The 27,321-nt window shown below is 41.3% G+C and overlaps 1 protein-coding gene across 4 annotated transcripts in view; it reads right to left on the minus strand.

Moving 5' to 3' along the window:
* The window catches only part of SHANK2 (SH3 and multiple ankyrin repeat domains 2), a 771,218-nt gene that overhangs the window by 299,083 nt on the left and 444,814 nt on the right, over positions 1 to 27,321 (minus strand). For all 4 annotated transcript variants that reach the window (XM_019551544.1, XM_019551542.1, XM_019551541.1 and 1 more), the window contains one exon: positions 3,826 to 3,901. In XM_019551544.1, coding sequence (XP_019407089.1) covers positions 3,826 to 3,901 — 76 coding nt within the window. The remainder of the gene's footprint in view (positions 1 to 3,825; positions 3,902 to 27,321) is intronic.

Genomic DNA, 27,321 nt, shown 5'->3' on the forward strand with positions numbered 1-27,321 from the left:
GTTTCCTGGGGCCACCCCACCAAAAAAAAAAAAATCCCTCACTCTGCTACCTTGCATTGTGGAGAACAGCTGAATGTATGGATGTATGATATGCGATGCCACAGATGCATCTGTGGCATGGTTATGCTCATCTGCATGCAGCCATAAGGATTTAAAGAGCCAATTCCACTCAAAGTTGCAGTTGCAAAAAAACTGAGATGAGGCCCCAGTCAGCTCATTTCAAATAAATCTGCTGTACAGTCTTTCTATAACATGCTTATATTAATATAGAGAAAGTGTTTTCACCTCAACATTTGTTCCGTTAGGAGAGCCCTTCTGTGTCTGTTCAATCAGGTTTACTGTGGTTCCCTGTCAGCTCTACTTTTACTTTGTTTTATACCCAGGTTGTCATTACCTGTGGTAGGTCTAGCTTGGTAATCTGAGGTTTCTGCCTGCCAGTTATTACTCAGAATTAATTTTTGTTCCATATATTGGCTATCCTAGAAGCTTATATAGTACAACTTATTCCTCTCCTTTGCCCCACCTGCAAAAAAGTCAATTCAGGTATTAATAATCAGCAATCCACGATGATACATGAACCCTTGGCCCAGAATCCCCTCAATGGTCCGAAGTAATTAGATAAGAATACAATGTCTTGTATTGGCAGAAGCAAAGTCAAATTTGACTCCAGTATTAGACAATCACTATAAACTACTCATCAACAATTTTGTAACTTTTCAGATAAATTGTTTTCGCATTTAAAAGACTGTTGCATAAATATTTTAATATTTATTCCTAAATGGGCCTGAGGGATGATGGACAATGTCTTGCTTTAAATATGCTAACAGAATTAAACTGTATGAACCTGGGAGGCTGCGTTCACTTCATTCCCTCATTGTGTTGTGCCAATAGCTCAAATTTGGTATTTTAACCAATAACTGTTAGGTAAATTCCACATAAAAATAAGTAAATAAATAAATAAATAAATAAATAAATAAAGTGCATTTATCTTAACAGAATTTGGCCTATCATTTAATGACAATTTTTCCATCTTTTTATTACTTAGTTGTATCAAAATTTTCCCTTTCACTCGACAACACAGGCATTCAAGATTACAGATGAGTGCAAAATTGTTTTCCCCATACTAGAAAAAGTTATGATTAAAACTATCCTAATCCACATCACGACTGATTCAAGACCTCTCAAAGTTTTCCATAACCCTTGTCTCACCCTCAAAGACTGAGACAGAGAAGGCTCACACCATACTAGCAACAGTTCAGCAACTCATCCAGAATGTGAGGGACCAAGGTCCCTTGATTTTGGGTAGGGACAGACATTCAAAAAGCCTGAATTGATTTAATCTTTGCAGGTTAGACTAACCTGGCTAGGCTGAACTGGTTTGTAACTGGACAGACATTCTCTGGACTGAGGAAATTCAGGCACATGCCTGCAGTGGCTCAAGCTAGAAGCCAGAGGGCACAAGAGTGGTCCCAGGCTTTTCCCTGCTGGTTGCTCAAGGGGCAGGAGTGTTGCCAGACCTCAGGCCCCTGCTAGCACTCCGAGGCAAGGGGAGGGACGGAAAGGGTGGGTGTGCAGTGCATGCATCTGGTGATGATATGGAGTTTTTCAAGCTCCCCAACTGAAACAAACTGACAGGCCAGAAAGCCAGCAGGGGACTGATGATAATAATTATCACTTCATCAGCAAAACAATAGGCTTGATTACTTCAAACTCTTCTTAAACAGCATACTGGCTGACCTGTTGATTAGCTCCAAATGGCCCTAAGCTGTCACTGTGCTGGCTGGCTGTCCTTGTGAAATTGGAGAGAGATGCACACAGAGACATCTCTCAGTATTAGCTAGCATACCACGTACCTAGGTTCTGTGGGGCTGGGATCTGTGCAGTGGAAAATGGGGGAGGGGAAATCCCTGCTTGAGCAGTGAGGGGTAGGGCAGGGGGAAGCCAGGCAGATCCTGCTGTCTGCAGTCGCTACCGGAGCTCCAGCCAGGGAGCAGAGGGGAGGGCCCAGCTCTGTTGTGGAGCAGAGACCCATCCAGCCCAGCTTTATGCACACTGAACGTCTGTTCTGTTTACAGGTTTAAACCAGTTTCTGTGTAATGTCTGTCCCTAGCCTTTGAGTCTCTCACAATGCACCCTTAACACTACACTATTAGCTATTTAGGGTGGGGAGGGGGTGCATTTTCTTCCAATTCATACAGTATGTTGAGACCCTTAAGAGAGGGTAAGCAAAATACCATGACCTCCTTATAGCAATCAGTTCAAAACAAGCTATTTTTCAATGAAAGACATTGTTAGGAAATTCCGCTAGCTCTCGTCTGCATCTCCGAAATAAAATGCTCACACCTAGGCAACTACAATATCTTCCTTTGGTAGACCAACTCCATCCCATATAACTGAAATAGCCCTATCATTAAACACAGGATTACAGAATAATACACAACCAGTTGATCTCCATCCCCTGCCCCCACCCAAAAAAAATGACAAAAATGAACAAACAAGCAAAAAAACCCAAAACACACCACAACCACCCCTGGATCTCTCTTTCACGTAACATTAAAACTAGTTAATATTTAATATAAAAAACAGTCATTGCTGCTCTTTATGTAGTATACAGAATGCAGATGCTAAAAGCTTAACTAGGCTACATTATGCTTGTGCAGTGATAAAGTAACATCCTGGTCTCTGTATCTGGGCTGTTCATAAAAAGATAGTTCTCTGTAGCCTTTGCCCCCTAGCTGTAGTATACTTTGGCTGGGGTAAAGGCAGTCAGTCCATAAAATTGGACTTCCACTGTTTACCATTCCAAAGCATTTAGAAGTGCAGACTTGAGTGCTCTTCACATGTCTACTCCCACGTGACGCGAATTATTTAAACAGTGGGGGTTCACTGCAACTGAGGAACAGGAAGGGTGAAATCTTGGTAATGAACTACTTTATTAAAAGGATTTAAATATACAGCACTTAGTTTTAGGAGTGTATATATGAAATGCAAAATATACACAAACTGTCAGGACAAAGATGAAACAGGTAATCACACTATAAAAATGTGTGTCGGGTTATTAGCAAATATTTTATGCAAAGTGTGCTGCATGAATCAACATCTTCATTGAATTGCAGCACTTCAAAACTTTTAATCTGCCTAGGTAATATGTTTTTTCTGGTTAGTTAGAAAGCCAGGAGACAGAAGAAGACATTCATAAGGGGAACAATTAAATCTTTCCAGTATGTCACCATAAGTTTCCCAAGGAGATGGTAAAAGATAAAAGAGTTCCCATGTTACAAAGATCACCCTCTCTGCTGGAAGCTACCTATGGTCAGGGTGAACACCTTTGGCAGCATGGATGCTATAGAAAGAGTAAGCATAAAGTCTAAATACAAGCCAGTTTTTACTTCGTAGATGAAAAAATTGTTTACAGTTGAGTAGCACCACTTAAATAAAACTGAAACAGAAAAATATCCTTTGCGACTCCCTAAATCAGGGCTTGTGAACTTGTCATCAGATACTTTATTTAAACTGTGGAGGAGAATCTTTAAAGGCTTGGTCTTGTGAAATGCTGATCAACTCAAACTACCCTCTGACTGCAGCGGCAGGTGGGAACACTCAGCACCTTGCAAAACAGAGCTTCAACTCCTTTTTTGTTTAGAAAAACTGCAGCACAAGTGGAGTCAATTATTTTTCTTGAGCTTCAAAGGCCCAACCCTTACAAAAATATAATACAGTATTTACGAAACCAAGATTTAGAGCCTGTTTTCAAAAAAAATAAAACAAAACAAATCTTTTATAAATCAAAACATTGCTAACTAAAAAAAAAAGAAGACATCTTACCTTGAAGCATCAAAGCTGTCATATGATCCAACTGTGTAGTGTCTAAACAATTTCTTTGTTCTATCTGCTCGAGTTTCTGTGCAAAAAGATGGAGATTTAAAATAAAAACAAAACAAAGCTTTAAATAATTCATTTGTACTTATAGGAGGAATATATTCAAGTTCTTATTTACAATTGGAAAGCAGAATTAAATTTTCCAATACATATCAATATGACTCACTGGGAGTACTTCAACTAATATTGGTATGGTCTTACATATTTTAGGTGGGAGAAATATTGGTTTTGCAGTTGAAAAAAAAAAAAGTTTTACATATTAAATTTTGTGACAGTATGTGTGCATAGACAATACAGAATCACCAGTATTTTTTCTATCTAGTGCATCATTTAGTAAAACTTCTGATTCAACAAATGTTTTGTGAATTCCTGGACAATGGCTCTCCCCATTAATCAACTAGAAACCCCTCAAGAGCAGTCCTAATTTCAAATTTTAGTCTGAGAAAAAAGAATCCAAACCCTTTATAGTTAGAAATACATTAAAAATGTAAAATAGGAATTCTTGTTGTTCCACAGCTAGAATATATTAGTGTCAAAATCCTTAGCAGCATAACCAAACAGAAAGAAAATGGAGGCAAAGGAAAGAAAGGAACATGCTCCCTGCACCTCTGCTACCTTACAACTAATCACTGCCAAGCAAGTCTCACAAGAAAAAACAATACTGTTATGGAATCCCTGCCTCTTCTATATTTAAAAAAACCCACCTTGTTGGCATACAGAGAGACATAAAAGGAATGAAGGATGGGGCTATATCTGTCAAAATGGCATTTGAGAAAAGTCAGCCACGCTGCAGCTTAGGAGACACTTGGGTTAAAACAAAAAACCCGTAAGACCAATGGCCATTTATGGTCTGGCACATGCCATAAAATATCACTTGTGTGGACCAGGGACATTTCTGAAAGCTGAAAGGTTGAGTGTTATCCTAAAAACAGAAAGGAGGGGAAGATGAAAGGAAAGACTCTTGAGCAGGAGTAATAAGAGAGAGGACAGAAAACTAGAAGGTCTCAATCACAGGTCATCCTGCCACTGCATACTGTTTCTGCATTTTGCCCCCACCACTTCATACAAAAATATGGGCATTATTGATAATTAATGGAAGAGTCTACAGTCATACTGTATTAAGCAAAAAACCTCAACGGCTATCAAATAAAAATGAATGTACAGCAGTGCTGGGACAGCAGAATCTGAAACCATTTTTGCTGACCAGTTAGAAAGACATGGGCAACTAGAGCCTTATAAGGCAGCTCCTATAGCTGTTCTGTTCCTCTTTTCTCAGAGCTTTGGGCTATGGTAATTCCTACCTGACCACACAACCTGAGCAAGGAGTCAAAGATGGTGACCTGTTGTGATGGGCCTCTGAAAAATACGTATAAAGAACAATAAACGCTGACCATGTTAATGTTTGGCACTTCCAGAGGGTCTTTACTACAAGAAACTCAGAGTACCTTTCTAGCATTAATTCTTGCAACATTCCTGCAAAAATGATGGTAAAATACTATTTCCCTTTAAAGTATGCAAGGCTAATACTTGCCCAAAGTCACAGAAAATCAGTGGCAGAGCCCAGAATACAGCCTACAGTCCCATGTGTTATCTAGTACACCAGCGCTTCTCCACTTTGTGAGTTTGCACCTCATTGCAGTAAAGCTGTCCCTCTACTTCAGCTGCTGTCAATGCATCCTCCAATTCCCCTTAGCAGTGGGTGGGTCTGAAGTTGGGGGACATTTACCAGTATGATTCAAACATGCCCTCCCTCCTGGAACCTTTTGGGGGCCCCACTGGAGAGAAGGGGGGGCAGGTCACACTGCATTTTAGAAAATGCTGCATTAGACTATTCCCATTTCAGGAAAAGAATAGGTCTTTTTGATATCTGTGATCATTAAGCATGCTTAAGCTTAGAAAATACTCTCTAATCAGGTTTTCTTTAAGCATCATGTAAAAATTAAGAAGCTTTAATTAAGTACCATTAAAGCATCTGAACAGGTGAAGATGATGCTATTGTAAGGAATGTAAAGAGTTGTTTTATAAAAATTCTTCCTAGATCACTAGATTGCTTATGAAGACAATGACCTACTGTGACTTGGAAGACTTGCACAGATTTCTTTTAGTACCACGAAGATATACCTTAAGGTGGAGTCAAAAACATACTTACACCTGGAGGCTATTTACAGTTGGTGACAGATTTCTAGACTCTGGAATAGGTCAGCTTTAAAAAAAAATCCCCAAACTAAAACAACTTCCCCCACCGGAGTGGGAGGGGTGGGTGGGGCATGGAGCAAAGAACAGGACAAAGCACAAAATTTCAGAGCTCTGAAAGCTATTAGTTGAATCTTGTAAGGAGCCAGATGCTTCTACTGCAGGATACTATTTTCTACAGCATGATATTTCAGTTCTATTAACGTATCTGAAGTGGGTGGGAGAAAAGGAGAAAGGCAGCAAGACAGATAGCATTGTTCAGCTACCAACTACATGTAAAGCCAGGAATCTATTGTTTTAAAATCTGTGCCTCTCCAATTCACAGAGTACTCTGGATTCTGCAGGGAAACATTTAGACTTAATTATTCCTGGATTCTGAGACAGGAAGCAAAATTTCCTGGGTTTATGGATAAACCCTTCCACTCTTTAGTAATCCCATTTCATAATCCCTATTCAGAATCCAGTCTAACCTATCAGCCAGGATAAACAAAACAAATAATCCATGAAGAGAGGTTTCTGGGGAGTTACCATAATAAAAACGGAACAAATGAACGCAGCTTCTTCTTCATTCCTACATGGGCCAAAGTGACACAAAAAAGAGATATTTGCACAATAAGTATTTGTTCAGAGTAGTTAGTTATTCTCGATTGAGACCAGCTTGGGATGGTACCAAATTTGGTAGCAATAATTGATTATTTCCTGCTGTCAGTAGATGGAAGACAGACATTCATCACCCTACTTCTGGACCTTTCCAAAGCATTCAGCACTATTTGTTCAGCGTTGTTTGTTTATCATGTATACAGATATGCTGCTCTGGAGAGATGGCGGAAATCCAGGAAACATGTTCAGAATTATTCAACTCTCTCTCAGGAACTATGAAAATGTACTTTCTAAAAACCAATCCCATCACCTGTGGAATTTCACAAGCATCAGTTGTACCTGATCCTACTCAGTTACATGGAGGCACTAGGAAAACCAGCAAGATAATATAGGCTCAGGTGCCAGCAATATGCCCACAGCAGGTAGCCTACCTCTGCCCCCGCCCTACCACAGACTCCACTTGGCTCTGCTTTAGCTGTGCCACCAGGGGGGATGGTGGGGAGGTACGTCTTAGGCCCCTGTCCAGCAAAAAAGGTCATTGCCTATGGGTGGGAGTGCTCCAAATGTGACCCTCCACCCCCAAAACAGGAGTGTCCCTAAGCACTGGCAGGGAGGGAGCTCAGTCTGAGTCCTCCCCACCACCCCTCCATGAGATAATTAATGCCAGCTGGGTCTCTGAGCCAGCTGTTTCCAGGCAAGCAGGGAGCACATCAGCTCTCCCCCTCCCTATCTTGCTGCAGGGGCAGACAAAGGGCATAACACTTGACCCTTACAGGGAACTGTACAGAAGTTCCTTAAGGTGCTCCATTTCAAATCAGGTAGGAAAGGAAGGCACTCTAAAAAGGGTTAATTTGTCACACAATCATCCATTTTAAAAGCACCCTGCAACCATGCAGGTAGAGTGCTTTCAGAGACCAGATCACATGAAAAAAAAATTAACTTGCATCTGTATCCTAGTTTACATTCTACAAAACACTATCCAAGCTGAAGATCATCAGGGATCCAGGTCTTTCATTCACCATGGTAAAATGTGGCAAACCCCAGATTTTCTCCTTTAAAAGAGAAAAACCTGGGAAGCAGCGGGTCCCCCCTTGCAATCTGGCAGAGCTCCAGCCTGCAAGGGGCCAGGGGGAGTGGGAGGAGGATGATCAGGCAGGGGGTATGATGTGCATGTATGCACATGCATGCAGCTTCTGCAAGCAACTCTGATGGATGGGGAGAATTGAGGGAGGAAGCTGGACAGGGCTGGGAGTGCTGCCCAGCCTGGTGGTACATGGGGCTGCAATGCATGGCTGTAGGACCCAGGCAGGGAACAGGACAGAGCCATGGGCAGCTCATCCATAGAGTAGGGGGAGAAGGAGAACTGGCTCCCTGCTGCTGCATGCACTCCTAGGGAGGCATGTGCCCCCCAGATGTGTGTGTAGGGCAGGTGTGGGCTGCCTGCCGCAACCTTGGACTCCCTACCCTGCTGCCCTCCCCTTGAGGCCTCCGCAGCCCAGCGGGCAGGACCTGGCATGGCAGGACGAAGCAGGGTGGTGATGATTGATACCACTGCTGCTACTTGGAGCCCCACAGTGCCATGGCAAGATGCTCCTCTGCCCTCCCTGCAGCAGTGGGAGTGACAGCATGGAGGATGGCATGGAGGGCATCACGTGCCATGGTGGTGTGGGGGTCACAACAGCAACACCTCACTTCACTCTGCCTTACTACACAGGGTCCCACCCACTGGGCCCCAGAGGCCCTGGGGAAGAGGGCAGAAGGGAGGGGAACCTAGGCTGCAGCCTGCACCCACCTCATGCACAAATCCGAGGAGCACATACCCTCCCATGCCCCACCTGAGCTGTGCATGCAGTAGCAGGGAGCTGCCCCCACACTTGAGCCTATAGCAGGCAACCTGCCTCCAACCCTCCTCCCCCCAGATGGACTCTTCTCTGCCCGTGCATGGGGGAGGAAGAGCCAAGTTCTGTGCTCCATTCCACTGCAGCACCTGCCACATCCCAGGGTGGCAGCCAGGGCCTGGGTGCTGCTTGCGGGAGGCATGGGGCTGTGGACCTGGGTCCCTGGCCCCATAGCCCAGGAAACTAGGGCCTCCTCTGGCAGGGCTGGGGGTGAGAAGTGAGGGGCACCAGCATATCAGGGCTGCTCAGTGCCCCAAAGCATTGGGGGAGGGAAGCAGGGCACAACTGCAGCTGGACTCACATCCTGGTGAATAAAGCAGGCAGGGGGAGCTCTGATTTTCCCTGAAAAAAAACAAAAACAAAAACAAAACAAAACGAAAAAATTCTAATGTGAAAATTTATAGGTATTTAGAATTTATTTTATTATAGTGATTGAGGCACTGGTAGGCTTCCCAATTGCTGAAAAATATATCAATAGAAAACTGTGTTCAACAGATACACACACACTCTCCACTACACTTATAGTGGTGTTTATGTTAATCATAGAAAAAGGGGGGGGGGGCAGTTAAAAACAAAGAACTTGTGACTATTATTTGAGAATCTGCAATTTCTAAAACAGAGAAAACCAGGATCCCTTAAGATCACAAACAAGCTTGTAAAAAAAAAAATACAAGCATCTCGTTACCTAAACTCTAGGACCTTAGTAGGATTATGTTAAGAGAGCTCTGCTCTGGAAGCACAGGGCATCTACCACAAGAGTATAGCCCTCTATCTGTGCAGAAGATGCATTTTAAGAGCTCTCAGAGGATGTGCAAGATGCATTTTAAGAGCCTTTTTGACAAATCTTTGAGCAACATGTACACATGGGTCGCCAACTGGCTGGAGGGCCACACCCAGAGAGTGGTGGTAGATGGGTTATTTTCGACCTGGAGGGATGTGGGCAGTGGGGTAGCCCTGGGCTCAGTCCTCAGGCCCGCACTGTTCAACTTCTTCATCAGCGACTTGGATGAGGGGGTGAAAAGCACCTTGTTCGAATTCACCGATGACACTAAGATGTGGGGAGAAGTGGGCATGCTAGAAGGGAGGGACAGGCTGCAATTGGATCTGGACAGTTTAGAGGGGTGGGCAGATGAGAATAAGATGGAATTCAACATTGACAAGTGTAAGATATTGCACCTGGGGAGAAAAAAAGACCAGCAGCAGACCTACAGGCTGGGGAACTCCCTTCTTGTCAGCACAGAGGCAAAAAAGGATCTTGGTGTCACTAATGATGCCACGATGAACTGGAGTAGGAAGGCCTTGTCATGCATCCACAGATGCATCACGAGCAGGTCCAAGGAGGTGATCCTCCCCCTCTATATGACACTGGTCAGGCTGTAGCTGGAGTACTGTGTCCAGTTCTGGGCTCTGCACTTCAGAAGGGATGTGGACAACTTCAAGAGGGTCCCAAGGAGGGCCACTCACATGATCAGGGGGCAAGCAGAGCAAAGAGGCTAAGAGACCTGAACCTGTTCAGCCTCCACAACAGAAGGCTGAGAGGGGATCTGATGGCCCAGTATAACTGGCCGAGGGAGACCAGCAGGCATTGGGAGAGTCCCTGTTCACCCCAAGCACTACTGGGAGTAACAAGGAATAATGGCTGTAAGTTGACAGAGAGTCGATTCAGGCTAGATATCAGGAGGCACTATTTCAGTCAGGGTGGCTAGGAGCTGGAACCAACTTCCAAGAGAAGTGGTGCTTGCCCCTATTCTGGGGGCCTTTAAAAGGAGGCTGGATAAAAATCACCTAACCAGGGCTGTTTGACCCCAACATTCTTTCCTGCCACAGCAGGGGGTTGGACTCGATCTGCTCAGGTCCCTTCCAACCCTACCGACTATGAAACTATGTACATATTAGAAACTAAAATGAGTATACATATCACCCACTTTTTTTATTTTTCACTTTGGAAAGGATCCGAGAGAAAAAAGAAACCACACAAGAGAGAGGCTGATCATGTTCTTCCAGTCTTAATAATATGAAGACACTAGAAATTTAGTAAGAAAATATGGACTCAAATGCCAGTGATGTGTAAACAACAAAGCTGTACTTATCAGAGAAAGTCAGCTCATGGAGAAACAGCAGATGGTTCACTTACTACCATTTTACAGGGTGGGTCAATAATACAAAGGGTGAGGACAACAGAGTCTCTATAGGAATAAAATGGCAAGTTTCGCCTAATCTATTGTCCACTGAAGCCAATGGATTTACCAGGAATATATTAAACTACACTCTTCAAGTAGTATGAAATATATTATATGGATCTGACTCAGTATTGTATTCAGCAATAAAATTCTCTGTAACATCTGTGATAAGACTATATACACACACACACACACACAAATATGGGCATGATACTAAGCTTGTATGTTCACAGAAAGACAGGCAATAAACCTGGAAGATGCAGGAACTTAGATTTTTTTGCCCCAATAATAAGATATGGTCATCTAGGGCTGTGTGAAATGGCACCGTTCCATTTCAACCAGCATTGACAGAACAGTGTTTTTCATTTTGATTCGAAAGTGCTGTTCCATTTTGTTTCATCAAAACAGTTTTGCCGTTTTGCCCATAGGCTATAATGGGGAAGCTCAAAACAGCCTATAACTTTGTCATTTCTGGCCTGATTTGGATGAAATGTGAGAGAGTGGTAGCCCCTTCTGAGGGCATGAAGCCTGCAAAGTTTCAAGGAGATAGGTGCAGGTGTTTCAGGGAAACTGCACCTCAAAGTCTTGAAAGCAAAAAAATCCTCATGTCATGTGTATGTATTAAGCCACAGCAGGGTCAAAACTGCAGGCATGCCATCTCCTGCTGAGGCCATGAAGCCTGTCAGCTGTCGAGGAGATGGGTGCAGGGGCTTCTGGGGCCCTATACTTCTGGCCACTGACAGGCAAAACTTGTGACATAGGTGGGTGACACTGTGTGGGTGTGCACGTGCACACCCTCACTCAAATTGACACCAAAAAGGCAGAAAGCAAGGCAAGGCAGTTCAAACAATGCAGCCTTCCTTAATGTTTTTCCATCCCCCGCCAGAGCACTGGGATTGGAAGGCACCTCAGGGAAGGATCACGGTCACTGACCAGTTACACAGTCAATAATGAGAGCACTCCTTCCCTGCCCTTCCCCCGCTCCTCTCCTTACTTTAGCGTTTCAAAGCTCAAGCTGGGCTTGCCTGCAGGGAAACAGAAAACTAAAGGTTTTGACTTGCCTCGTTTCGTTTTGAGGCCATTTTGAAACTCTCCATTTCATTTCAGTTTTGCTGTTTCAAGCTCGAAACAAGCTGAAACAGCATCAAAATGAAACTGTTGGAGAAATTTTGCACAGCCCTACTGTGCATCCATCAGCGGGGGGTTGGGGGGGATGAATTTCAATACTGATCTCTTAAAATCCTAATTTGAGTAGTAACCAAAAGCTGCCTCTCTCAGCAGTCACCATAGTTTAAGAGCAACAGGCTTTCAATACCAGCACTTCTGGCCTAGAGAACAAGGAACAAGCTTTGATCCTCCAGAATGTCAAAAGATATTTAGGTACCCAATTCCCACTGAATTAAACATGGGGGTTAAGTACCTAAATATATTTATGTATCATTCTGACCCTTATGGAGATAACTGAGAAGTCCCTATAACATCACAAATGGCAGACAATGCCTAACAGACTGCCCTTATTACAGCTAATGGATTCTTTAAGCATTTTAAATTTTATAGATTAAAATAGGAAAAAATATCTTCTGGACCTCCCTTTATTTCATTTTATTTCTTCTTCTGCTTTTTGCAATGCATTTCAGCAGCTGTGTTTTGGTTACCTAGGAAACTGCTATGGGTTGATCTTTGATTGGATGTGTTGTCAGAGTGCTTGCCAGTGTTGTGGGCAGAGTTTAGAGTGGTAAACACGTGCATGTGATGAATCAAGAAAGAAAATACTAGGTAATTACATTTCTCACTTGTGATATTACAAGGACAATACAGAACATCAGATAATTTTTAAAAGTTCAAAAATTGGCTAATGCGGATGAAGACAAAAGTCATGTAATATGCTATTCAATTTATTTAAATAAACAATTATCATGCTAGTGAAATTCTGTACTAGGCTAATTTACAGTGAACACAACAGATCCCTATGGCATATACAGGATTTTTCAAATGGCCCCCAGTGGAACACAGACGGTCAGAATCATGAAGAATTACAATACATTATGGTTAATGAGTTGGTCACAACAAATCCAGTAGCAATTGACTGCCAATGATAAGCATATTTTCAATTTTCATATCGATTTGTATGGTAGAATTTTTCATAGGCAAGACATTTAATTGCAGACACGCATGTTGAGTCACGTTCTGAAAGGGCACCATGTTCAGATTTATCAAAGAACAGGTGACCAACAGTTAGATGCTGAAGGCACCCCCTGTTCCTATTGCCAAAATACAGCCTTCTTTTGGAGGCTACCTTTCAAAAACAGTTGACATGCGGTTATAAAAAAAAAAAACGTCAGGAATCTACACCAAACAATTAGGACCCCTATGGACCTTATTAAATTTTGAGCACCTGTTAGAAGCAATATGTACATCAGCTTGTAGCCAAAATGTGGATATTTTATTTTGTAGCAAGCATGTTCATCTATTTTAGGAGTCTTGCCTAAAATTGAGCCAAAACTGCACTATAGTAGAAAGTGGGGGAGGGAAGAAGGAATCTCTCTCTCAACTTCTTACCAAAAAATACTCCCTGTATGCTACTTCTATAGACAGCATAACAACTGAATCAATTTAGTGACAGTCTCAAGTCTCTCAGAAGCAGAGGCACTAGTTCTACAAGAGGACTTGGGAAGAAGAAATGCAAGAATGGTAGAAGCCAAAGTGATGCCTCTCAGGTCCCCAACCTAGCTGATTTTTGAACAGCCTTACAAAAGAAAAAAGCTTTACCAAATCAACATTTTGGTTTGGGATGATTTACCCCTACCCACCAAAAGTAAAAGTTATATAGTGAAGAAAACCCTATTGTAGATGCGAGTTTTAGCATCAGCAAAGCACTTATACTGGTATTTTGCTCACTAAATCTACATAAGCTTTATACTAGAAAAAAAATAAAGCTACATCTATAAAAGAAGCACTATATCCTTACAGCTGTACCACGAAAACAAAAAACAAAACTTTGAAGTATTGCTGACCAGGGATTTTTCAATAAAGCTTTTTCCATCATAAAAATGCAGAATCATAAACAGACTTTTTCTTAGAAATTGATTTTAACAACAGTTTTATTTTTTGTTTGGACCTGAGAAACTTTCCTAGAAACTACACAACACTCACTGTCCTGGTGGTTGGGTCTTGTGCAGCCAAGGTACCCTAAATCCAAGACCCTGTTCTACTTTAATTTTTTCCTAAGGAAGGGCACCAGATATCCAAGACTTTGCCCAACAGTTCTCCCATCTGTTCAGTTGGTCCAATGAAAGATGCCACCAAAATCCTTGCCACCTTGGATTCCTGCCACAGCAACTGGGCAGAAATCACTCTTTCTGGGCCTGTTATACAAAAAGGAAGAGAGAGTAGATTTGGCTTGAAACATCTAAAGATCTGACCATACCTTGTTTCCTCATAGTTTTGAAAAGGAACCAATCGTGTGTTTAAGTACTGGAGTACCGTGCCTTGCCATTGTATGGTATTTAGGCAGGGCCGGTATTTCCCTTTGCCATTTATAGTTATTGGTAGACTTTTGGAGACACAAAAAAGAAAGTCAGTTAATTGTTAATTAGTTTTAAAGGCAATTTTCACAAGAAAGAGTCCAGCTAGTTTATACAGTTTAAACATAGTTGTATTAACATAAAAGTGTGAACAGAAATCTGCTGTTAGAGACAATGCACAGTGATGGTTTCATATTAGGGAAGAAGAAAAAACACCCCGAAAGACAAAAAAACCAACCCAGACCTGTGCTTCTAAAATTTGAAGAAATAGCATTGTTTCTACTCTTGGAGGCATAAGAATTACTATAAAATTAACAGGACAGTATGTGTGTATCAAAATAAGGATATTAACCCCCCTCCCCCACAACCATTGTTTAATTCTGGATTAGGATCCTTATTTTTATTTTGTTTTTAATGAAGGCATTAGTGTTCTGTGCTCTGGAGCTCTTCTAGCATACAGTCAGTTTGTTAGGTAGAAAAAAACCCCCTTCAAATGCATTGTGTCTCTTTTAAAAATAGACATCATATGCTTGATGACAACTACTTGCAGAAGCAGTAATTCCCTGTTTCTTGTAGAATTTTGATACTTAAAGTAAGAAGGTTGATGATAGGGCAATTCCACATCTTATATAATTATGAGGAGGAAGAGTGTGACTTGACTCGCAGACCGTCATAAAATATACTTTCACTTATAATAAATTGGGGGTATATAAAGTAGACTTATGTAGAGTCACCACATATGAAGGAAGGTACAGGATAGTGGCTATTCATGTCTTACTTGTGGGACAAAAGCAGTTTGTTGTTATCATGGTGTTGGCTCTCCTTGCTTCCAATTATATTAAAATATCTGCTTAGTATTTTATTTAAGCAACTGTTGCCAGGTCTTAGCTTTTTCTCTAATCTTTCAAAAGAAAAACTTGCAAAACTGATTGGTAAAATCTACCCACCCCCAATCAAACTTCATGCTTCTTATACCATTTTCTTTATACTAGGTCTACTTGGTCTTATTTTAAAACTCAAACATCACTTTTTTACTTTACTTATTACAATAAATAAATAAACGTGGTTTTTTTTTTTAAATGCAGCAATGCAAATGGAGTTGGAACAAGTCTCCAAGGTGCCTTCCCCTTCTTCAGGAAACTAGTTTTGATTCATTTACAAACCACAGCAGGGTAAGCCATGGTACTTCTGGACAGCTAAGAGCTTTCCTTGAGCACTACTAGACGATATTGGGCAATTTCTCCTCTTTTCTGAGGTCTGTCTTCTGGAGGTTTCTGCAAGATGGGCGACTAAACAGTTCTCTCATTTATCATGTTTATGAGGCAGCCAGATAGGCAGGAGACATGGGTTGGAGCATCACTAATAGACTAACAAAACATTTTATATCCATTGACCCATCTAACATGATAAAATCACATTACTCTGTCAGAGGCGGATTCCTCCAGGGGAAAGGCAAGATGAACTTGATGCAGTCCAGATAAGGCTGAATCAGTGGTTCTCATCTGAGGGAAGCAACTAAAAGTTGTCCTCTCTCTTTGAAGATTTTAGTCTTTATGGAATATGACAGGCTCCCTTGTCCATGAAGTGACAGGTACTGGCTAGGGCTAGTAAATCAGACTTTGGGTATTATGTGGAGAAAAGTGATTGATTTGTATTATTTTGTTCTTTTCTGAGTCTTTTACTTTACAGGATCAGGTCCAAAGGGGCAGGGGAACCACAAAATAAGAAAACTATACAAATACAAATCTCCTTAAAGTTCTAATGCAGCCATAGCAACAACATAAGAAACAAGAAAGTCTATGAAACATACTTTACAGAAAGTGAAAACTGATTTCGGTCCATAATTACTGCTGTAACTTGATGAAGTTTATTCACTTTTAAGAGTTATATTCTGAAAAGCAAGTCTTGATCTCTAGCTTGCTTGTTGAATCAATTGTCACAAATATTAGGCATCTTGAGCAAGTGGCTAGTGTTCCAGATTCCTGCCTCGCATGGTATGGTGCTCCAGATCTTTGGAACAGGTTTTTGGTACAAGAGTTCACAATTACTTTCTGCAGCTGTTTCAGAACAGTCTCAGGCTACACCAGTATTAACTTTCCTAATAGTAAGGCTATTCACACAAGTACTTTTAGATATCAAAATTCACCCTTTTACTTCCCTCTCCAATAAGGAACAGCAATGCAAATATGGTCAAGTCTTTTCAGGATTCAGGAATAATAAAGCAATTTTTCAGCATATTTTTATTTTTAAACATATACTTTGTAAATTTTTTTTAGTGGTGTTACATAACAAAAACAGAGAACATCCAATATCAAATTAATTCACAGATTAAAAGCTGTTTTTCCTAACGGTCATTTCTACTTTAAGTTTGTTGCAGCTGCTGTTTTTCAAAAGGAGTTAAATACTGGGATTTCAGGCACCAAGCCAACAGAAGTATACACAGAATGGAATTATATATTCTATCACCAGAAAAGTGGTATGTGCCAGCTGTACCACTGTAAAACATGCCTGTTAAACATGTTTAGGGAATGACAAAGACAAGTGCCACTTGCCTTCTTTCAGCTGAAGACGTCATGAAGAAAGCAAAGATAAAAAGTACCTAATAGTACAGGATTTTTCAAATTCTGCCCCAAATAGTCATCCTATTATCTGCTTAGTTTACTAATGAGGAAAGAAACATCTAATAAGTGCAGTGGTGCCATTTTATAAAAACTTGTTTACAGGAGATTATAATTCTGCAGTGAAAACTTGGTATATAGTCTCATTTCAATTTCCAAATCTAATTTCTCTTTCAACTACTGTACTTAAAAAGGACTAGATAACATTTTTTAGCATCACCATTTGAAAAATAAATAAACATTGCTATCCAAGCTCATCTGTGTGTGCACAGAAAAAAAAAAAAAGATTTTGAAACAGTTCTTTCCAACTGGCTTGTTTTAAAAAAGTGAAATTGTGCATATAATTAATACTTAGCAAGAGCACCTGCCCTGAGATGTTTCACTTCCTTGGGTCAGTGAAGGGACCTTAAAAGTTATTCCAGGTTTAGAGAAGGGATCCACACGCACCGTAGCTATCAAAGCTAGTTGTTACAGATTCTTTTAAACACCGTTATTAACAATACAAATGTTTCTTCTCTCTAGACAGGTTTTCCTGGTGTCAGCTTCAGTCTTCGTTAGTTATTCTGGGATTAGTAGCCTGTATGCTAAATTCTTATAACTGGAAATTAACATTTTCAAAATATTCCAAACCATAAAAAAAGAATGGTGCCGCCTATTATGAATAGATAAGAAAAGCGGAGGTGAATCATAGTCTCTCCCAACCTTTCTTCACTACCTAACCTCCAGTCAAACACCAATATTTCGCTTCAGTTTTCTGCTGTAATCAGAGCCAGTGATCAGTTCAAACTGTGCACTCTTTACTATTCCCCCACCAGACATGCCCTTGAGTGCACCGTGTATGAGAATGCAAAACCTGGAGAGGATTTTGAATACTTTCTACTAGGTCAGCCAAGCAAAGAACTCAGAAGTCCAGTGCTGCAGTGTACTGTAAAGACAGGGAAGTCAGAGAGGCAGATGAAACAAAAAGGAAAAACAAGTAAGAGCACCCACATCCACTGGGAATAAAGGGAAGTTCATAACCTAAAACTAAATACCACTGAATAGCCAAAGTATTTGCAAATTTGGATCTCTAAACACACACATATACACAAAGACCATTATCAGCATTTTTAGGACATCCTGATATGAAAGAGACACTATTGATGCACTTAAACTCAAGTTTAAAACAAGCGCCTACATTTAAAGAACTAGAGGACACTGGGTGCATCTACATGGAGATACTACCTGTGCAGCAGCCCAATTCTACTGTGCAGCAGCATGCAGGGCAAAGCCCATACTAATATGCTACTGGGCAGTAGTATTAGGCTACTGTGCAGTTAGCCCAATTAAAAAGCCATGCACAACCAGTTACTGTGCACTGATTTAGTACTGGGTTATAGAAGTATTAAACTTACTGTGCAGTAACTATAGCACATTAATGAACATGTAGATGTACCCTCCCTGTAACAATGAAATCTAATGAATAGACTCAAGACTTGAGCCTTAACTCAACCTGCCTTTTCCCCACCCCACATCCAGCCTTTTGTGTTTTCATACTTAAGGCTGAAGTTTCACAGCTGATGATACTATGTGTACCTATGTGGAGCAATGTTTAGAGTGAAATAACTTGAGGCATATTTTAAAAAGGCATTAGAAATAATATGAAACAGTACTTGGCAAAACTGTTTGTCTGCACTGTCACAGGCTAACTTGCAAGTTAAAATTTTTGACTAGTGTAAATTAACCAGAAGCAGCAATTTAACAGAACTGAACAGAACACCACTCTGTAATACTTTGTACCCTATATAAGTTTAAGTGCAAACATTCTGTTTTTAGAAGCAAATTATTCTGGATGTAGTACAAAAAGTCTGCCTGCAGTACCCAAGCCACTCTACGGCAGTATATAAATTCTTTATCCTGATGGATTTTTTTTCCCCCAAAAGGGATGTTTGTTCTTTTTATATCAGTCAAGCAATATACAGATGTACATGCAAGCAAACAAAAGCAATCCCTGAAATATATCACTGTACTCTCATTAACCAGTTGTCAAGTTAAAGTTTAGGGGGAAAAAACTGGACTTGATTTCAATGCAACATAGACTGGTTGCGTTTAGGAAACAGTAATTCTATTTCTAAGTTTAAAAAAAAAGTGCAGCAGATAAATACTCTAATTGTATGCATTTTAGATGGCAGTTTTTCTTTTAAAATTCTGCTGCCAAATATTCTAGCATGGAGAAAGAAAAAAAAAAAAAGCCTGAAAACTTTCCATGCATTTCCAAGCCCTAAGCTAGGGCACTCCGGTTACATTTATTTTTCTTAAATTTTTTACTTTTTTTCCTAAATTATAAAATCACTTCAGTTTTTATAAGAAATATAGGTTAAGTACGGCACAGAAAGAACATATGAAACAAATCACAAGAACAATACACCACAGTATAAAAGTTTTAAAATACAGAATCATTTTCCAAGTATTTGTCTATATTTGTCAGATTTTTTATAGTGTAAGGTTCAACCAAAAAACAACCATTCTTCATTAAAGTTGCACACAATACCTCCAAAATGAACTCGCTTCTTGGATCTTGAGCTTTCAGCCATAGCTGCTAGCCTAGGTGTAACCATCCAACTTGATCTTTTTGTGCTTCTGCATCCCCAGAAAGAGACCAAACAGTCCTGGACATTTAACTTATTTCAAAATTTACTATTTCTGTACAGAAAAACAAAGTTGTGACCTTTCAAAAGCACAGGAATTTTAAAAAGGAAGAAAAAGAGAGCTAATGTTTTAATCCATAGTGATGTTGAAAGTAATTCTTATTTTTAGAGATAAACAAAAAACAAAAAACCCTCAAAACAAAAAACCACCACAGCAGCCAAGAAGTCTGTTTTACACAAGTTGTAGGTTCAGAATCAGAACCCTGTATTCTTTCAGTTGCATGCTGTAGCAACAGATTTTTTTCCCTGATGCTGGTTTCCATGGAAATGCATCAGTCACTAATCTAAATAAGTGCGGGTGAAGGACGCCTGAAAACCTAGAGCAATTATGCATGCCATTAGAGAGGAAAAGAATGATTCAACCCAGCTATTAGTAACGGTATAGCTATCACTTCTGTATTTTTGTTGTACTGCTCTAAACAAACTGTTTTACTGCTTTTGGAAAACCCACTCTTTCCTTCTACCTCTTTAAAAACCCATATCAAAAATACCCTTCACATAGTGACACTAAAGTCAGACCATTTCAGCTGAAAGACAAAACAATTACATCCAATTACCACCACATACATTTGTTTTGCCAAGGTTTTTACTTTGCACACAAATGCTTCCCTCCAACTGAACCAGCACATCTGTGAACAGCTATCCCCATAAAAAACAAAAACAAAAAAACCCCACAGACAGCTTTTATCTGTATTAAGGATTTTTGGTCCCCAACTTTATTTAAATATATGAAAATCCATATTGCGAGACATTTTACTACTGGATAACTAGTTAACTATCATAAATCACCTATGGGCAAAAGTTTGAATCTGTAGGCATAAAAATCCCTGAGCTTCATTATCTAATATGTTCTATAGGACATACATCTATTGGGTTCCTATTCTGCCTGGTCTGTGTACAGGTTCATACAACTCTATCGGTCATTATACAGAACTCCTGTTGGTCATTACACAGCCTTACTTTTGTCATGTTGCTTAAACTAACTGACAAATGGGCACAGACAAACAGATTGTGCGCCGAGACGATTACGTAATATACACCAAATAATTCTACTACCTGGCCCTTTTCCCATTCCTTTTGCTTCTCTTCCAGCCATCATTGCCTCTTGTCATGTACTATGACCATAGACTGGGAAAGACACCATCTTACTACATACACTGAAAGTGCGTTATCTGGCCCTAAGCCCCAGTTAGAGTTTCTTCATGCTTTTGCAACAGAAATGCAGTCATTGGTTTGTCAGGACAACAAAACCATATACAGTTATTATAGGCGGGTAGCACAGCCTGTTAAGGTTGTACTAAATGCCCCCCATCTGTAAGAGTAATAAAAGTATGTAAGGAGTAATACACAAGATCATACTATAAAAGATATCTACCTTCTAAAAGCTTATAATCCTATGTATGGATACAAATAGCAAGCACAAAGTAAAGTGAATCCCAGGAAAGACTTTGCAGGTATTAACTAAAATTTGTATTTATTTTTTAAAATTTCACCCCATTTTAAAAAAATATTATTGCAGATTAAAAACAAACAAACCCTTTGGGAAAAGGCTGTTTTAAAGAATTGAAGATAAACAGCTTGAAGTGTGGTAGAAAATTTATTTGCCTTCACTACTGTGGTTTATTAAAGGGCATTGCATATGGAGGACAAAAAAAAAAAAAAAAAAAAAGCATCAACTATCCGTGTACAGCCATATCTTACACTACAGGCAGTCCTTGACTTACAACTGAGCGATGACAAAACAGCACTTAAGACATTTATAAATTTACACCCTGTTTTAACCTTCTGGCGTGGGTTTAGACTTTGACATTCAATACAGCTGTGTCCAGCTGGTAAGTCTGGTGTGATGGAAAGGGGGTCTCTGCTTCAGTGCTCCACTCTGGATCTGGGAGCACATGCCCCCCCATGCTCTCCTGCTGCTTGCCCAGCCGGGGCAGGGTGGGTATGGGATGGAGCTGCAGCTGCACTGGTACCCCACATGTCCACCTGGATGAACAGTGGGAGTCACTAAATGAGCAACTTGCCCTAGCCCCAGTCTCCCCCCCACCACAAGGGGACCAACAGGTGGACTCAGCTGTATTCAGCATTCTAACAGAACCAATCCCCCATTTATAACAGTGTTCCCATGGGAAAATTGATTCCGAGTTATGATGTTTCAACTTAAGACAGTTTTCAGGAATCAATTGCATTGCAAGTCTGAGGACTGCCTGTATACGCAAAACTCTTATCTGGACTTTGAATCAGCATGGGTAACTTCTCTTGTGGGCTTCATTCACAATTAGGTAGGGCAGGGTAGGCTCAGAGACATGACCTTTTGGAAGCAACAACCTACTTCATACCATGGTATCTAAAGAATACAGATGACCACTTGTGTCTCCATCTACTCCATTACTAAACATCTATACCTTCCACTAAATGTAATGGGATTTATGAGCTGATGACAGTGCTGGTGGAAAATAAGAAAGATTAAGAAATCAAGGTCCTAAGACTCTATTGGACTGAAAGACAATGAAAATACTTAAAATGATAGGAGTTTACATCTGAAACTCTGGAACAGTTACAGTGGTTTTATGCCTCTACACTAGAATAGGAGTGAACTAACCAGGGTGAACAGCTTCCATTAACTGCATTAAACCTGCCCCACCCTGTGTGCACATGCACACATGGTTCAGTGTTATGGCTGATCCCAGTCACAGAGAGGCTGTGTCAGAATTGGGATTGTAATATGTACTTCCTGACTTCCAGGCCACCTCTACACCCTGTATCCAGTGTGCAATTACCTTGTTAATTGTGCAATAAATTTAGACTGGCCACATGCAAGTTAAGTATCACGCCTTAAAAAGGTCCAACCAGCTGTGAAGTTGTTGCCCAAAAGTGTGTAATAACTTTATAGCTAGTTTCTATCCAGCTTTAATTTGCAGTCCTGCAGTTAGGAGAATGCAGCTACCATGCTCCCCAGTGGCTGGGACATCACAATGAACCCCCAGATTGGAAAGATCACAGCCAGTGCTGTCTCCCAGCTGCCGGGGTGCTCCAGGTAGCTACTGGGAGATCACAGCTGCTATGATCTTCTAGCCATTGCAACCCCCCAGCCACAGGGTGCTTCATGCACACCTGCAGCTAGGAGACCGCAGCAGTGCCCCACAGCTGTGGGGACTCTCAGTTACAGCTCTGCTACATAGGCGCAGGGATTCTCAGTCCCAGCTATATGAGGGAGCTCTCAGGCCTGGCTGTGCCACATGCATAGCCAGAACCGAGCACCTCCTCAGACACAGGGATTCTCAGTCCTGGCTGCTCATGGTCCCCATGGCTGGGAGTCCGCTTCTTACCAATACAAAAGAGCCCAGAATTAGTTCCCCCTACATGAGCAATAAGGCAAGATTGGATCTAACGCATGATCCTACAATCATGCCTCCTGCCAGGCATGCATGGCGTGTCAGGAGGCAGAGTTTTGTGGATCAAACATTAGATCCAACTGCAACCTTATCTGTGCATGTAGCAGGGGCTCACACCACACATTCTGACATTAGTAGCAATTTTTTTCCTTCCAAGCATGGTTTTACACTAAGAGTTTAAATACATTTTCATACTAGCATATTGCTCAGTTGCTTTTGAACTATTGGAAATCACTCATTCCTGTTTAACAGAATTGCACTTTCCAATTCATTCATCATTCTCTCTGATCACTTTAAAAAGCTGCCTTGATAAACTGAAACTACTCAACATACTTATCACACTTGCCTTTAAACCTATTTTTATTAGTTGGAAGAATGATTGACTGACATAGGTAATTTTTAAAGTGTCAGCCAGTGAAAAAAGAGAGAGAGACAAAGTTTAGTATTATAAAACAAATATACCGCGAATATTTTGTTGTATGATATATGATTAACATTGACTGGAAGATGAAGGAGCCAGGTGAGGAATGGTGAATCTAAATATTTCAAAGATAGTTCACATCTGTTTTTAAAAAAAAAATTAAATGGAAAATCCATGGTACTTTCTTTAAAAAAAAAAAAGTCATTTGAATACGTATCACCAGCCACCACTAAATAGCATCTAAGCAGAAACAGCGTTAAAATGAAAATGAATGCATTTCACAAACAAAATTATGGTGAGACTTGGGGTCTACTTAGCAGTGGGCATCATCCCTTGAGACAGTGATGAAGAGCCATCAGGATTTGAAAATGCAATAACTGAAGATGGCCAAGTTGCCACTCTGCAAACGTCTATTAAGAGTACATTCCGTGAGATAACAGATATAGCCTGGGATCCAGTAAAATAAGTCAAAAGAATGAGGAGATTTAATGCTGGCTATGACCAATACAGAATGTTATACAAGTGTTACTCCCTTGTACTACAGAAGGAAACTTTTAAAAATACATCCATCCTGGGAAGGTCAGCAAAACTTCCTTGAGCAAGCTCAGTTGGTATATGGTGATGACTAGTGACCACATTGGGTAAACCACTGAGAGCAAGAAGGGGAACCCACTATCCTAGAAACCAGGCGTGTCATATGTGTGGACTTGGGGCCCAGAGAGGAATGGAAGCTGGATTCAAACTGCTGCTAGCCAGACTCAGAATATGTGGAGTATCAGGGACCATGAAGCTTATTAACAGCTTATTCGCTACTGAGGAATTGCATGCATGCATGATTTTGAACACTTTTCCCTAATGTTTCCATTTGTTATTATTGTAAAAAAGATGAATTTGGTCTTTCTTTTATTCACTGAGGAAAATCTGAGTTGAGATAAGTGTCATTGGGTATGTGGGGCATGGGGTAGGCGTGTTTGTGTGTGGTGAACCCAGAAGGGTTGTGCATTTGGTATTGCATAATCCTTACACAAACAGTTTTCCAATGCAAAAAAAAGGCTTGCTTAGAAGCTGCCTGACCTTTTAGTCTCTTTGCACAGGACATGAAAAGGCAGAGTCCCTAAAGGCCTTATCCCCACCCCAAGCCAGACAAAATAAAACAAACAGAAAACAGAGCTGCCTCATCTACATGTATATTTGAGTTAGGCAAGATAGACAGATGTGTGGTTCAACCAAAATGGAAAAAATCTGAGACAGCCTTAGCCAAGAGCGGTTTTTTTCGTTTTGTTTTATATGGCTTTGTTAAGAACTTCTCGTAAAAAAATGTTTACAGAGGTCTTCTTACAAAAATTCATATAGTTCACCTACTCTGACTTGATTGCTATAGCCAAAAAATTATTACTGACAAAAAAAAAGGTGTTCTCTAGCTATAAGGTATAGCAGAGTTAGCACTTCCTGAAGGAGTTGCAACTTACAAAAGAGGTTCCTGAAGAGGGATGTCAAGGTGGAACATAAGTGTATCCAATCCCACTATGCCATTAGTCTGTTATGGCTTTCTAGGCACCAAGTGGCATAGCCCTAAAGGTTGAGGAAGAACACAGAAGATAGATATCAACAGATGTAGCAGTCAAACAGAATGTTTGGTGGACAGCAAACATAGAAACAAAGCAGAAGAGGAAGGTGCCATCCTCCTCTGGGATGTGAGATCAGGTTGTCTAACTGGACAATATATAGCTGCCTCTGCTGTGAGCTGGTACCATCTTCTTGTATAGCTGCAGCGAGGAAGGCAGAATATGGCTTGGAAAAAAGTTTGAGGGAATGAAGATCCTCAGTCTTTTGAGAGAAGGCTGTATGGTACGCCTTTTAAAATAATTTAAATGAATAACTGAAGACTCACCCACTGCAAGAAGGCAATACCCAACACCAAAAGGCAGTCATGGAATATACAGAAAGAGGCTGAAAAAAAAAAATCACCCTTCTCCTCAGTTCAGACTGGGGACTTGAGCCTCAGGGCCTGGGTACATGACATTTACATTGGCGTTAACTTATATCATTTTTATAGGCTAATGTAAAATTAAACCAGGATCCAGAGTAGTAGGCATCCATTACATAAGTTGTTGGACAACGCGTAATTACTTGCCTTCAACAAAATTACCCAGGATAAGTAGCAAACAAGCAACAAGCACACTATTATTATTTACACCAATGCAGTTTTACCACTTATTCCTCCTCCACATCCCTCCCAGAGTTCTATATTGGATTCAAGGAAGTTACAACAGGAAAGGGCTTTATACTGCCCGCCTTATCCCTCCCCACCCCTACCCGCCTTGTTATTGTTGGTGTAAAAATGTCACACCTATATCCCCAGTATACAGTATTCCATTAGGAATGCCTTAATCACCAATTCATTGCTTAGTCTAGGCTGGATTCCTTTCTTCACCCAGCTAGACAAAGCCTTGGCTGGGATGATCTAGTCGGGGATGGTCCTGCTTTGAGCAGGGTGTTGGACTACATGACCTCCTGGGGTCCCTTCCAACCGTCATTTTCTATGATTCTATGACTGAACCTGAAGGCTAAGTGCAGAAGTTCAAGAGGCCCGAGGTGGAATCAATTACATTTTGGAAGGTTCTTCTAAGATTCGTTGATTGAAATGATAAACTGAATTGATGTTCAGTGCTTGGGTGGCCAAGATGGGCAGGAGCCTGCAGTGGCCTGAGCCAGGAGTCTGGGGTCATTCATGCATATCACCCCTCACGACCACACTGCCAAGGGCTGCTAAACCCAGCCCAGAGGCAGCCCAAGCCTGACTGGGCACAGGACATATGCTCCCACCTGCTGTCAGCGCAGGGAGGGGAGAGCCAGCAGACAATCTCTCTCTAGGTCATGCCTCTAAGGTGGGGGGAGTGGGAAAGGAGGAAAAAAGGAGGTAACAACCCTGTGGGCCCTGGCCCCCATAGCTCGAGTCTGCATGGCATGAAGAAAAATGTCCCACTGGGGGGCTTTTTACCCCCCATCCCACCCAAGTCCAGCAAGTGGGGCTTGGAGTTACTCAGCTTTGCCACCCTGACAGAGAAGCAGGGGGAAGGGAGGGGGAAAACATCCCCCACTAGCCTGGTAACAACCCCCAGGATCTACCCAGCACCAATGAAAGAAGCCCCCACTGGGGGGCAAGCTCCCACCATGGGGGCTTTCCTTCCTCTTGTGCTGTACAGACGAGGGCTAGGAGGGCCTGACGTCTCATTTTGCTGCCGCACTCCACCCCACCCCCATCCTGCCAGGCTGAGAGAGGCACTGGAAGGAAGCAGAGCTTTAGTGCCTCAGCTCTGTGACAACTGGAGATAGAGCTACCTGTGCTCTGCTGGAGCGGACAGTACAGCCCAGGGCTGCACAGCACTCTGGCATGCTGGGATGTGGCAGCTGAAAATAATGTCTGTGCAATAAAGGTGCTTCCTCAAGGCTCTATGAAGATTAGGCCAAGTGTTTTTCTGTCATTTGTTCAGATATTAATTAGGTTCTAACAACAACATATAGCTTAAAGTCAAAGATGTAGTTAGGCCTTGTATGTAGTATAAGGCCTAGTAAAATTTAGCAAAAGCTTTGTAGAAGTGGCCCTGTGGTGTAGTAAAAACCTTATCAAAAGAATGCAAAGCTTGTACTGCTATTGGTCAGTCCTAAAGAAAGTCTGCACTGGGAGAATCTGGATGGCTGTAAGTTATCAGCCTAGGTCAGAAGTTCTAAATGATTTCTGGATGTGCCAGCCAATTTATAAGGAAGATGCAGCTCTGTAAAAGTAGCTCCCGATTTAAGATTAGCTGCTGGCCTGGATTCAGTGGGCCTGTGGATCTAAAGGAGCCCAAGGACTGAATACCACAGTCCTTCCTGGCAATTTTCCCTTTAAGGTGTCACGATCTGTGAGTGTGCCTCTTCGGTCC

This window comes from Crocodylus porosus, unplaced genomic scaffold (genome assembly GCF_001723895.1).
Source record: "Crocodylus porosus isolate Cpor-Errol unplaced genomic scaffold, CroPor_comp1, whole genome shotgun sequence".
NCBI lineage: Eukaryota > Metazoa > Chordata > Crocodylia > Crocodylidae > Crocodylus > Crocodylus porosus.